Raw genomic sequence first — 13,132 nt, 5'->3', positions numbered from 1 at the left:
AACTGTTACGAAATACTAAGTTTAAAAATTTTTAAGAGTAAATTATTGTTGAGAACTAAATGCCATCATTAAAATAGCAGAGGCTTTTTCAGATGGAGATCTGAGGTTAAAGTATCTCCCACCTGGCCTCCACTCCCCCAGAAAGAATAAGGGCTTTAGTTTCCATTGCAGTGTATGTCAGTAACAGGCAGAGCACCTAAAGGTTAGGTATCAGCTTTCTGAGTGTTGTCAAGGTGCTACATATTCATGAAGGTGATTGCATTTCGGCATACTTGCAAGTTGGGAAAAGAAGGTAAAGTGAGAATAGATTTGAAAATTCTTCACAAACATGCTCGAACCTCAATGTAGGAGGTGAAACTGGTGGCAAGAATCTTGATCACACCATTTTTTGTGATGGCTGTTGCTAGTGGGGTAGAGACTGGTCAAAGGTTAGAGCAGCTCATTTAATTTTGCGTCTTCCTCTGGCTAGAATTACCGAAGTTCAGAGATTTTTCCATCTTTAGTCATCCCTCCTCTTCAGTGGCTTGTGATGACAGGAGGCAAGAAGTGTTTCCTTTGAGCACCAATGCAAAGATGTCCACCATAGCCCAGATATTTTTTGTCTTCAATACTATACAAATTCATGATCACTCAAACTCATTCAGTATGAAAGTAGAAAGACCACTTTGAAGAAGGTGGCATTTTCCTTTTCCTCATGAAGTGTTAAATTGTTGTCTCATCTCACCAGTATAGAATGATTTGGTTTTAGGTACTTCAAAGCACCTTCAAAAATGTCTACGTTGAAGTCTGGTTATGGGACACTAATTAGAATGTTAATCTAAATATTGAATGCACTGTGCAAATGCAGCTTATATTTATAGCATAACGTGCCTGCAAAATAAGTTTCAATAAACAGGAAAAAAAAAAACAACTGTAAAATGTCAAATGCTCTTGACAAAGTTCTGTTGATTCGAACGAATACATCTCATTCCTCTGCCACTGTAGTTTTGAATACGCATCATGAAGAAGTGCTAGCTGCATAGTGCTTTTGAAATGTTTTAAGAGCAACGCTGTAATTAAAAATACACCATAAGCCCCTGCAATGCAAGAAGGTACCTATGAAATTATATTCCAATAACTGATGCGCTACTGTATGTTAATCAGCATGTTTTCTTCTGATTAATAGAAGTGAGCTGAGTCAACAAAAACTTCGTAGCCAGGAGCTCATTTCTCAGCTGGAAATGGCAAATGAAAAGGTAGCTGAGGTAAGATAATGACTGATACGACAACTACTTTCAGTTACAACCTGATGCATGCACACTAGGATCTTAACAGAAACCTATGTAGATGAGGTATGTTGCTGGTTTAGAAAAAATTAAGAAATTTTTTTAAAAATTGGAAAACCCCAGTGTTTCTGCTGACTGACATGTTCAGATGGCAGGAAGACAAATTAACTTCACTCTCAAATTACAAGAAAAGGTAAAGGAGAGATCATCTTTCAAGGTTAGTAATCTAGCAATTTCAGGCAATTCAGGTAATGTTTCGGAAGTCACTTATGCCTATGTATGCATGCATACCTCTAAAAAGGAGTAGGCGTTGTGTTATGCATAATGTAGCCTATGCAGAGATATCAAATTCTCAGCATACTATGCGTATAGTAGAATTTACACGGTATGTGCATATATGCATATAGATAAAAGCATTATCCATTAAAGATTAAGGGCAGGATTGTTTTGAATGTGCATTGTTCAATAATTAACGGCCACTTTAGAAGCCAGCTATCCTGTCAGCCTCATAAATCTGGGATAATATCCAGTTCTATCTAGGATAAGTTCTGTGTTGTCTTTTGTAGAGCTGTATTATTCAGTGGAGAAAAATGGGTCTGATGCGAGAATAGATTTCTGTAAGTAAAGGATGGTTAAGACAGACTTTATACCCTTTGATGAAGAGAGCAGAAGAAATCTGTAGCAAGATTATAATCTCATTTGTATTATCTAGTATATTCTTTTTCCCTTTGAGTATAGCGAAAACATTTCTGTTGTAAGATTGTGTAAATTAAATTGCCTGGATTAAAATGTCAGCTTTTATGCATCTTACTTGAAGATGGTGAAATGAGTAGAACTCCCTCTGCAGATTACTCTGCTTGCAAAAGTCACATGATGTCATATTTGAGCTGGAAATTCTCTATAATGTGTCAGCAGTATGTCTTCAGTCTTATTGTAAGTGGTAAACAGTTCTGCTTCTTAAGTTCCTCTTGTTTTGAGCTTTTTCACTGGAGTATGTATGGATCCAGTAAAAAGAACTTTGGATTTGTAATGAGATATTTCATTTGCACAGGATGAAAAATTAATGATGGAATATCGAGAATACATCAATAGGCTTCAAAGGCGACTGAGCCAGGCAGAACAGAGGGCAGCTACCGCATCTCAAAAGGTACAAAACTAACAAAAGCCACGTTATCTAAGTGCATTTAAAAAGTCCCATCGAATATTACAAAAATATTCACTTTGTATCATTCCTGAGGCAGAGGTGATCATTTATGTGCATTATTACTAATATAATTTTAACAGCAAGCTTGTGTTTTGGATGTATCATCACAAAACTGAGGCAATACTCAATTAAATGCCACCTTCTGACAGGATGCTTAAGCGACAGTATAGATTTGTTTATGGAAACAAATTTGATGCGAATTAAACTTGTGTGGTTCAAAATGTGTGAATGCAGGTGTGTACGATCGTTTCCTTCTTCAGGAATGGCAGCAAGTTAACAAAGAGAAAAAAACCTCCTTAAATAACTGCAGCTCCCGTTTACATAAAGCGGGCTTTTTTAGCTTGGTGTAACCTACTGCAGCAGTCGCAAATGATGGCTTCACGTGATAAAGAGCAAAGATTGTGCTGATTCCTACACCTGTCTCCTGGGGAGTCTGATTTACAACAAAGCATCTCTTGAGTTGACGGCTGGAGAGCTGCCTTTATAAAAACTGCTAGGAAGCATAGCTGTTTTGTGGGAATTCTGTGGATTTTTTCAGCCAAGTTCGTTCCCTGGTCTAATTCATTGTGTGGCTGCACAAAAGAGCATGGGGAAGTGGTGTGCAGCGGTCGCAGGACAGAACTGATAGTGTGGACCTGTTCAGTGTCGATCAAATTGCAACCTTGAGTATCTTCTGCCACGTCATGTGAACTCCTGGAGTTGTTAACTTCTTGTCTGTCTTAGTGGCCTCCAGCAGCTGTGTCCCATAAGACTGCTGGAGAAGTACACCCCATGCAGTTATCAGCAGTGATGTAGAACAGACATAAGTCGTCCTGCAATGTCAAAAATATTGAAAATTGTGCAGACAGAATAGGAAATACTTAGGTTTTTCCAGGCCATGGGAAGGGAGAAAGGAAGGGACGGTGTATGTATCTCGCTACCATAGTAAACGTGCCTAGCACGTGTTTCAGTGATTCTGGAAACTTCAGCCAAGGTGGGTCTGTTAGAGCCATGTATGTGCCCAAGACCTCCTTGTGCCCCATGGTGATCACTTAATGAGCTGAATTGTTGCTGCCTTCTTTTTCTAGTTCTCTTACAACCCAGCTCCAACTTTGAGCAGTACTATGCGATATTTGTAGACATTAGAGATATTGGGAGGAAGGGTTTTCTTCAGAAACTTCAGGCTTTAATTGTGTAAACCCCGTGCTACTTATAATTCTTTATTTTCTCTGCTGGACACTAGGTGAGTTTTTTCCATCCAGCTTTCTTTTTTCTGTACTATTCAAGCTATACATCTTGAAGCAAATCCCATGGGGGGTTTATACATTGGGTTCACTTATTTGCCAAGCAAATTCGTTACTGAGGTTGGTCTCCTATTAAGTAGAGGTGGTCTTTCTGCCTTCTGATTTTTTACAGTGATTTAGGAAACCCATTTGCAAATTACAGCTTTTTAATGTGGGCGATCCCATGTGAGTTGCAGAGAGGAAATGTTTGGTTGATGTAAATTGTCCAATTAGGACAAAGGGCATTTTTTCCCCCACAGCAGTGAATAAATGGGCATAGCTGCCAAGCTATCATAACATAAGCTGTCTTTCCTGGCTGTAAATGCTCTCTGTCATGACAAGGTCTACCCAGCTGGTGAAGAATTGCTCTGAAAGAGTGATTTTTTTTTTTTTACCTCCTGTTTGTTATATGTAGCTGTTCAGCTCTCATACTTCTGAGGTGCTGTCTTCCCTTAAAAATCATGGTCACATCACCTTTCAGGTGTTCAGGAGTAAATTCCTGGCCTCAGTGCCCATATAGGAAGAGGTCTTGCTGTTCTGAAAACATCGATCATTAACTGTTCCTCACCAGTCTCCCTCTGAAAGGTAACAAAGAGATATGATGTTTAGCAGCTGAATTGTTGTCCAGATCTTACTGCCCATCTTCAGAACTGCCTTTGCCTTCTTCAGGCTTGGCAGAGGTTACTGCTGCCAGCTGTCAGGCACGGCTTCTTTGTAGGCACTTACCAACTTCTGTGCCAAGCCCCTTCCTCTCCCTCTACCCCCGCCAAAAAAACCAGACGTACCAGCAGTGTTCCCACTAAAGGCTGGACAAAGCGGTCTCCAGGAGTACTGCTACAAGAATGTCTGCTCTTCTGAATCTGAAGAAACAAGGTGTTCATTCTCTTCTAGCTCTCAGAAGACGGAATGTTCATGTGTGTGCTTCCTCAGATTCAGAATGGCAACTCTTCTCTGTACGCTGAATCTGCAGATTGAGGGCTACTTTCTGACTTAATTGTGTATCCTCATTACATTATCCAGCTTACTTGTAAAATTAAATCAAATATAGGCTAGAGCTGGACTGTTAGGGAATCTAGACATTACATTCTTAATGTAGTTAGTTCAATGACTATAAATCTTAGCTTATTATTAAAGAAAGAATAGCAATTCAGTAAGAAACATCAAAAACACAGGATAATGTTTGCACAGGTTTAAAATGTGTGTATTCTGTGTAGATGACTTTGAAGTGTACTCCTGCTACCTCATCTTTCATCATCTTGAATTCTTTGGGATCTGAAATAAGACAAGCGCAGTCGTCATCTGTAGAGCATGTTGTAAATTCTGCTGTTCACCCCAAATTCCCACGTACCTGTGCTTCTTCCCTCTCCTTCGTGACACCTTACATATTGAAGTTCTGCCGATACTTTGATCTTACAAAAAATTATATACGGAACTATCTGCTTGTTTTTAATTACAGCTCAGCCTGATAACTACACAGAAGAAAAAAGCCGCTTCCCTGAAGGATCTGGAAAATATTTAAACATACGTATTGATCATTCACACCATGTTTGGAGTTAGTTAAGAAGATTGCTGGAGCAACTTCACATTGGAGCATTAAAGTCAAATACATAGCAAGGCTTGTAAAACTTACTTAGACATTTTCTGGTTTATTCAGGTAAGAAAGGGGGTGGATGAAGATACTGTATCTGTATGCATAGTAAAGATTGGAAGAAGACTGCAAAATGATGTAATTGAAGTCCTTTAATGTAGCCGATGAAACAGTCCGATACAGTGCTGTGGCATGTTGGTCCTTTTTGGTCTAAAACCCACCAGCTCCAGCTATGACAAGATTGCGTACAGGGAACAGATAACATCATTATACTGAAATTCATGATCAGCTTTGCTCACATGCACTCGATACCTTTCATTTTTTGTAGCGCAGTAACTTGGGAATGTTTTGAAGATCTTTTATGAATTGTAGTAAGACACTAATTACATCATGAACGTCAAATAGTTGCTGCTTTTATGGTAGGCGTTGCAGCTGCGAAATGCCTCCGTTGCCTTCCAGTTTTAAGAATTTGGTTCCGTTTGTTCTGATACCCCTGGGAAAGAGTCAATAAATAAAATGTTGCTGTGGCTGTTCATACAGCTTGTTTCTAAGGACCGTCATCTTTCTTCAGTTGTGCTTTTTCTTCCTAATTACTATTTTACAATTGTTCCTTGCTTTTCTGTTGATCTGCTCTCTTGGTTTGTACGTGTCTAGGAACTTCAGTTTGCACAAAGCTGGTGAAGTCATCCAGCTTTTATGCATTTTGAAATAGCGTGTTTGAATTCTACAGATGCCGGTATGTGGGAATCCTCTTGTGCACGTTTTTCTTTGGTAGTTGAGAAACTTCATATATATCACTCTAAAATTAGAGCTGAACTCTGTTTTCTCTTTCAGCATATATTATAAACATTTGATAGGTGTTAACTGACTTTTGAAGTGCTCCCATCTTGGACTTACTTAAGTGACGTAATTTCTTGTCCTTGCTCTTAAATGTGAAGAGTATAATTCTGGTTTATAACTTCTAATTCAGTTGAATGGATAATGCTTACCCAATGCTTGATGAAGACCATTGTTTTGGACTAACAAACCCATACGTCTGTCGCAGTGGATCTTCACCGTATTTGCATTTTAGAGGACAGACCTGGGTTGATCACCACATGGAAGTAACAGTTTGTGCCACCTCCTGAAAACCTGGCTCTTCAAGCAGAGCCTGCAAGATGGACGCAACCTCAAGAACAATTTCTGCTTAGCGCAGAGGAATTTACTATTTCCTATACTTGTCCACACTTGTTTCTTTACTAGTGCTTTCTATGTGCCTGTACCCATTGCAATCTCTAATTTTGCTGAAAGGCTTCAAAGATTTTTCCAAGCAACATGGATACATTGTCCAGAAGCGCCAAACGTCTGTTGCGGTGAGATTTTCATCAATCAACCATGCATATGATACGGAGGGCAGTAAGTACCAAGCACCTTACCGTCATTTGCATAACGCACATCTGAGATGATGACAGACCACCTGGAAGATTCTGTGTGAGCTATTAATCCCATTCACTCCATAGAGAGAGGCTCTAGCTGTGAAGTGAAACCCAGCTGGAAATGGCAGGTAATTGTAAGGTTTTGAGCAATGGTATTTGTGTATTTGTTCCTTGAGGCACAGAAGGGCACCTGCTTGGTTCCCTTTTAATTATGGGTATATTCATTTCAGCTTGCGGTGTAGCTCTTGTGGAATGGTTATTTGCCAGAATATGAACTGCAGTGATGACACAAGCACCTAACAGTAAAGTTAAAGGGCAGCAGAGCAATTATGGCAGGTGACACAGGAAAGAAAAAGATTTCCTGCTCATCATCTGTCTGCCTGATCCTCTGAGCAGCTAAAAATTGACCAAATATACCTGTCTGAACCACCCAAGGAAACGTGGTCAGGTTAAGCTCGTCATCCTCGCATCACCTCCATTCATTTTCGTTTGGCTTCTAGAGGAGGCTGCTGGCATGTTGCTCACAAATTGGACTTTCAGAGGAAAGGCACTTGTTGAGGCAATTAAAATTTGAGGCTTGCTGGTTAGAGAAGTGTTGCTCTTTCCCTCCCGATACTAGATTGTTTCATGGAATTGAGCAGCAGGCTTTTCAAGCCCGTCTTGGTTGGTTTATGTTTGTTTCTGTGTATTTCTTTTCACTCTTCCATTGAAAAGTTTTTGTTTTCCCTACTTCCCTTTCCCACCCCAACACCAGTTTTTGAGAGTTTTAAAGATTCCCTAGTGTGGTATTAACACTTCCCATTGAGTAAAACTTTGTTCTTGACTATGTTTGTTTAGGAAAAGTTTCTAGGTGAATAGCTACTTCCATTCAACAGGTGAGAGAAACTGACTATGAAGGCAGGACGAGTTTCATTTGGGGTCCTCCCAAGACCCCCGTACCTTCTGGCACAGGCCAGATCTTGAAAGATCTATCACTGCATACAAGGAACTTTTTCAGAGACTAGTTAAGTGGTTAGCATGCTGCCCTCAGCTCTGACCCAGCCTGACTCAGGTAATCCCAGCAGTGCAGCAGCTGTCAGCAAGATCTAAAAAGCAGCTGCAAGAACATCTCTCAGACTTTCATGCATGCCTTGAAGAGCTTGTACTGGTAACTCTTAGGAGGGGGCCATCCTTTCATCTTCGTTCTTTGAAATGTGTTTTTGAGGGGTGCCACTCGCAGCTGCCCACAGTGTGAATGCATGTGATACAAGTACAGATCTGAGAAAAATTATTTACCCTTAGCTGGTTTTCAAGATGTATTGCTAGGTGTATGTCTTCACAGCCTTGTCCTTGCCCTACTCCAAGTCCCTTCCATGTTTCCACGTCTTGAGTTTAGAGGAAGCAAGAGGAAAGGATCTACTGTGCCCTTCGTGCCGTGTCTCCTAGAGATCCTGCTGCAGCAGCAAATGTTCTCTGTCAGCGTTGCTTGACTATCTATAGGCAGTTCAAAGCGTGAAGGTACATTCAGCGTGCTTATCTTCAAGATCTACAGGTAAGAACCCTCATGTTCCTCTTCCAGAGGAACATGTATGAAGAGTATGGACTTTGGAAGGACATCATCTGTCAACAAATGTAAACTATTTGAGGTAAGCAACATCTCTTGGAGGATCTCAAGGAAAAAAGCATACCATTTTCTGTTGATGGGATGGGCACAGCTGTCAGTAACAAGACCCTATACTATTCCTCAAAGAGGGAAAAAAAAAAAAAAATCTTTCTCTTGCAACTGCAGTGTGCATTTTGATACCTGTAATAATCCAGATTAAATGCTTGGTTTAACCAGTTATTCAGATCATTGCAGTGAAGTGTTTATGTAAAAAGCCAAACAGAATAACTGCTGCAAATTCTAAAACACTGCTGGCGAGGATACTGCAAAAATGTACAGCATTTATTCACATACAGACAAAAAGGCACAATTCTACTGAATATTTTAACAAAAAATACAGCTGTCTTCAACTAGGTCTTTATAAATACTTCAAAAAAGGGAGAAAATAAATACAGGATTGGGCCATGTAATATAAAATAGTCATCTCTACATATACTTTTTATTTCTATCTGTTTCTCTTCATGCACCTTTTTTAATTAATTTCAGCTGAATGGACACCAAAGCTAGGCACATAGTGAAAAATCTTCTGTACAAGGTTTTACAAATGTAATGACAATTTTCTCAAATTTCCGAAATTAAGATTTATACACAACACGTATAACCCTTCATTTAATCTGTGTGAGTTTAAAACCTAACAAACGGCATTCCAGGCAACTTTACAGAAGTTCAACTAGCCTACAGGTTGACAGAATACACCAATCATAATCAAAGATCTCTTGGTCAGTCTGCACGAGGAAAGGTAATGCTTAAAAACAGAAATTCAGCAAATGGTTCTATCCCAATAAAATACAGGGGTGGGTTTGTATCGTCACTGCTGTACTTACGACACCTCTTCTGCTGAGCGCTAAGCATGGGAGACAGAACTAACCTACAGAGCTGGTCATACTGCAGTCTTCTTACAGCTTTTTTGGTTTTGGTTCAGCTTAACTTGAAACATTAGAAAGCTTATTAACCTAAACGTTGGGGAGCAAAACAGATAAGGCATTAAGTCTGCACAACGTTAGCATTCAAAATAGTGCAAATTAACAAGGTACCTCTTCCAAACTGGTGTGAGGTTAAATGTTTACTTAGAATCAGAATTTAGATTATTCCAGCTATGGCTTGACAAACAATTCCCTATATGGTCATGAGCTTCTTTCTTACAGAAAGTAACAGCGCCTGTCTGGAAAACGGTGCCGTATGTCAAGTAGAACCTACCTGCATTTACCTTTTGTCTGTCTGTTGTTGTTTGATCAAATACACACTTTTTTCTTTTAACGCATCCCAAGAGTGACTACGTAATTTCAGATTCACCAGTGCCCTGTTTTGAGTTTCACCTCTGTAAGTCATGAAGTTAATCTAACTTCTTGGGACCAGCAATGGGATTTTAAAAGTATGCTATCATCTTACACAAAATTCCCCTTCCTCAACATCGTCCCGAAAGGTATCAAAAGGTTAAGACTTCAAAGTTTTAAAACAAATGATAGGGATGCATTCTGTTGCAGTAGTTAATTAAGTGGTAACTTGCATAGCAAGACAGGGTGTTAATAAGCCTTTTTTTTTTTTTTTTTGTCTTTGTTTTGATTGAATCCTCTGGAAGACTCAGTTATGGCAGATTTCTACTGTGTTTTAAATGTTCCCTGCTCAAGAGGCAAGGGTCTAACATTAAACAGTGAGTGGATGTGGTAACAGCAGGCTAGGAGTAGGGAAGGGGGAGAAGGGGGCTCTTTATGCCTGTCTTTCTGTAACACATTGCTGCTTAAACTTCTTCACCAGTACCTACCCTGACTTATATCTATGAAGAATTCCAACATTTACAGGCTCCTAACACTCCACTGTTATATGTGCCCTCTACTCGGTACAAAACAGTATCCTAATGATCTGTTAATATTATTGCTCATAGCTTACTAGTTATTGCCATTTGCAATTATTAAAAAAGTACACAATCAGAATACGAGTTCCCTCTTCCATCAAATCTAGTCCAGAATAGAATGAAATATTTTTTCTTCATTTGACTGTAAAGAGCTAATCACAATTTATTGCCTTTCCATTTTATTCTATTTAAAAATATATATTCTTGCCCACTTTAAAGCAACCCTTTAGTGTCATAAGCCTGGCTTTCCCAATACGTACCATTAGTGCATATGTGCTGGGCTTTGGGAAATCCTACTGACTAGTGCCTTGGAAATGTTTGTCTTGAATTGTCATCGTACTCCCGGAGACAGGTGACTGACTAAACGGTGACGGGTTATTCCACGGGGTGCAGTAGCCCACAAGCCTGCCCCCTTTCTCAGACCTGAGCCATTCCAGAGTGTCCTCCGTGCTCGGTCTGAGTCTTTTTCAGCTGTTGCACTGTAAGGCAGCTGCAGCCCTGACCTGTCCCTTCCTCCTTCTCCAGTATAATGTCATGCTGAAATCTGGTCATCTCGTAGGTGTATTTATTTACATGTAAACTCTGGAGCTTACGGAGGGGTTTGAGCTGCCGTCTATGCTCAAACTGAATGCAACAGAAAACATTCTGCAAACGGAGGAAGACAGACCTACCACCATCCAAGGAAAGTGACCATTTGTAATGGGCTTCAGCAGTGCAGTATGGTTAAGCAACCATCTTCGATTCAGTACACACTAGTTAAATTAAGAGCTTGTGCTTTTCCAGAAGGCAGGGGAAGGGAGTATCATTTTATCAGTGCTTTTTAGCTAAAAGGGATGAACGCAGCCTACTTCCCCCTACCCACCCTAGCCCCTTCTAAAAGGTGTCTGTGAGTTACTTTAGTGTTCGTCACAAATCCTATTTTAGTAGTGATGTAATTTCTCTGCTTACTCAGGAAAGTTGCAAATAAAGGAGATTCAAACTTTTCGCGGGGGCGGGGCAAAAAAAAAAACAGCTTTAAGTGCATGTAAACATGTTTATACAGCTCAGGAATAATGGGTTATCAATTTTGTCAGTCTGTAGCCATGTCTAAGAACTCTCCTCTCTCACACCAATAAATAACGTGGAGTTGGCTTGTAGGCAGTGACTCTACTGACCGCGGCGCTGACACCGTGTCCCTGTGTCCAGTCAGGATGCCAGGATGCTTCTCCTAATAATGTCCGTCCTTCTGCTGATAGTGCTGTTCGGACTGAGCCTCTGCTGCCTGCACTTTTTTTCAGCCACTTCAGTCTCCGAGTCGCTCATTTCAGCATCGGGGATGTACCCATCATTCTCACTGTCAGGCTTTAGCTTGCTTTTTGCCCTGTCCTTCGGTGAAACTCTGCCCATGCCCAGGTAGGGGTAGCTGGAGTTCTGGCGGCAGGTCTCCTCCGGGCTCTCCCCCTGCTGCTGCCTCTCCCCCTTCTTTGGAATTCGGAATCCGCCCCAGTTTTTCACTGGGCTGGTGGGCGTCGTAGGCACTTTAACTACTGTCTGATTAGAGTTTACTTTGACAAGACCCCCGTTGCATTTAGGCACTATATCCCTCCGCGTGCCAGGTGCTGACCTACCACTGGAGTGGTTCACAGCCCTTTTGTTTTCCGATTGCCTCTGAGAGAGTTCCGTGGGTCTCAGTGGTTTGTGGTTGTGTTTAGAAGTCTTTTCCTTTAGTTCTGCCTTGATCACCTCACACTGTGGACGATTGTCTCTTCTTTTCCTGTGGTCTGGTATAACTATGCCATTTTTCTGCTGTGCTGATACAATCCGTGTTTCTGCAAAGGTCTTGTCAAAATTTAAAAAGCTCCCTGGAGCTGCACCGCCTTCCCTTTGGCTGGGCTGCCTCAGCATGGATTTGCTGTCGTTCCCAGAGCTGTTTCTTACTCTGTCTCTCTTGTGCGATTTTTTCAAGGTGTGGGTTAGAGATGTGCCCATTTGTTTCCTGAAGAACGCAGAATGCCACTTCAGATCCTCGATCTTAGGGGCATTGGGGCCCAGAGATGGACTATTGAACAACACCGTGTTTTCCATTGAGGAGAATGAGGAAGGCACGCCTAAATGTAAACAAATTAAGTTAAAGTCAAGCAATTCCACGTCTGGGTAAATACCGCTTTCGAATGTACCTATTTTAACTCTGGTCCTCATGCCTGGCGTGTTCTTCCACGTAAGTGGGTATCTGGTTGCCTATCCAGCACCCTTATGTCACCATTATGTGGCTACGTCGTGGTTTCACAACATATTGCTGGCGGAGTTTACCTTCCTGTAGCCGTGCTGCACCTAATGACACTCGTAGCAAACAAATCCTCGCACTACTATGGCCACCAAGACAGAGAGACGACTCAGAGAGGGGCGGGAAAAGCCACCAGCAAGTGGATCTCATTGATTCTGTCTAAAATACGGTTTATTAGTTACTGAATACTTTAAGGATAATCTAGTTAATGCAATAACTTTGAAGTTATCAATCTTTCTCAGAAAAGACTACTATCAGTGAGATTAGGCAGAAAAACCCATGTTGTTTTAAAACCAGAATGCTACCTTTTTAAAATTCATTTCTTTCAGCTGCCATCTATGATGCAAAGAAGCACATACTAAACACTAATGCAGCGGCACTAATAAACCCAGACTTACTAGGTACCATATGGCACTAGAATGTAAGTCATGGTCTCTCTGTCGTAAGGAGCCATTAAAGGATCAGAGCAGAAAGGACCTGAAGCAGCAAGCCCTTTGGTGCCCCATGGATAAGAACACAGGCTCACCAGTTTCTATAGCAATGTGCCCACCATTAGAGCTGCACAGATTCTCATTTTTTTCTCCAACTGCTGATGCATGGTGGACTACACAAGATTTTAATGAGAATAAATGAGGTCCTGT

The 13,132-nt window shown here is 40.8% G+C and overlaps 2 protein-coding genes and 1 long non-coding RNA gene across 15 annotated transcripts in view; 1 reads left to right on the top strand and 2 right to left on the bottom strand.

The window, feature by feature from the left end:
• SCLT1 (sodium channel and clathrin linker 1) overlaps positions 1-8,409 on the top strand; it is a 47,189-nt gene extending 38,780 nt beyond the window's left edge. The window contains exons 20-23 of one of the 4 annotated variants that reach the window (XR_014228567.1): positions 1,166-1,244; positions 2,317-2,412; positions 5,188-5,385; positions 6,154-8,409. Coding sequence is in view for 1 of the 4 variants with exons in the window: in XM_082315797.1 (XP_082171923.1) it covers positions 1,166-1,244; positions 2,317-2,412; positions 5,188-5,250 (238 nt within the window). In the remaining 3 variants the exon portion in view is untranslated. Of the gene's footprint in view, positions 1-1,165; positions 1,245-2,316; positions 2,413-5,187 lie in introns of all 4 variants that reach the window. The other 3 variants (XR_014228568.1, XR_014228569.1, XM_082315797.1) reach the window with 3 other exon arrangements.
• Positions 2,427-5,259, bottom strand: LOC309592442. Its single transcript, XR_014228570.1, has 3 exons — positions 4,517-5,259; positions 4,127-4,309; positions 2,427-3,281 (listed from the first exon to the last, which is right to left on the bottom strand). It is a non-coding gene; the product is annotated as an uncharacterized lncRNA (long non-coding RNA).
• A 425-nt stretch (positions 8,410-8,834) lies between the features above and the next one.
• JADE1 (jade family PHD finger 1) overlaps positions 8,835-13,132 on the bottom strand; it is a 46,222-nt gene continuing 41,924 nt past the window's right edge. For 7 of the 10 annotated variants that reach the window (XM_082315791.1, XM_082315786.1, XM_082315785.1 and 4 more), the window contains exon 11: positions 8,843-12,315. In XM_082315791.1, the coding sequence (XP_082171917.1) occupies positions 11,414-12,315 (902 nt within the window). In that variant the 3' untranslated portion in view covers positions 8,843-11,413. Of the gene's footprint in view, positions 12,316-13,132 lie in introns of all 10 variants that reach the window. The other 3 variants (XM_082315793.1, XM_082315795.1, XM_082315794.1) reach the window with 1 other exon arrangement.

This window comes from Platalea leucorodia (genome assembly GCF_965183815.1).
Source record: "Platalea leucorodia genome assembly, chromosome: 6".
NCBI classification, from domain to species: Eukaryota; Metazoa; Chordata; class Aves; order Pelecaniformes; family Threskiornithidae; genus Platalea; species Platalea leucorodia.
This window is presented reverse-complemented; position numbering and strand designations above follow the sequence as displayed.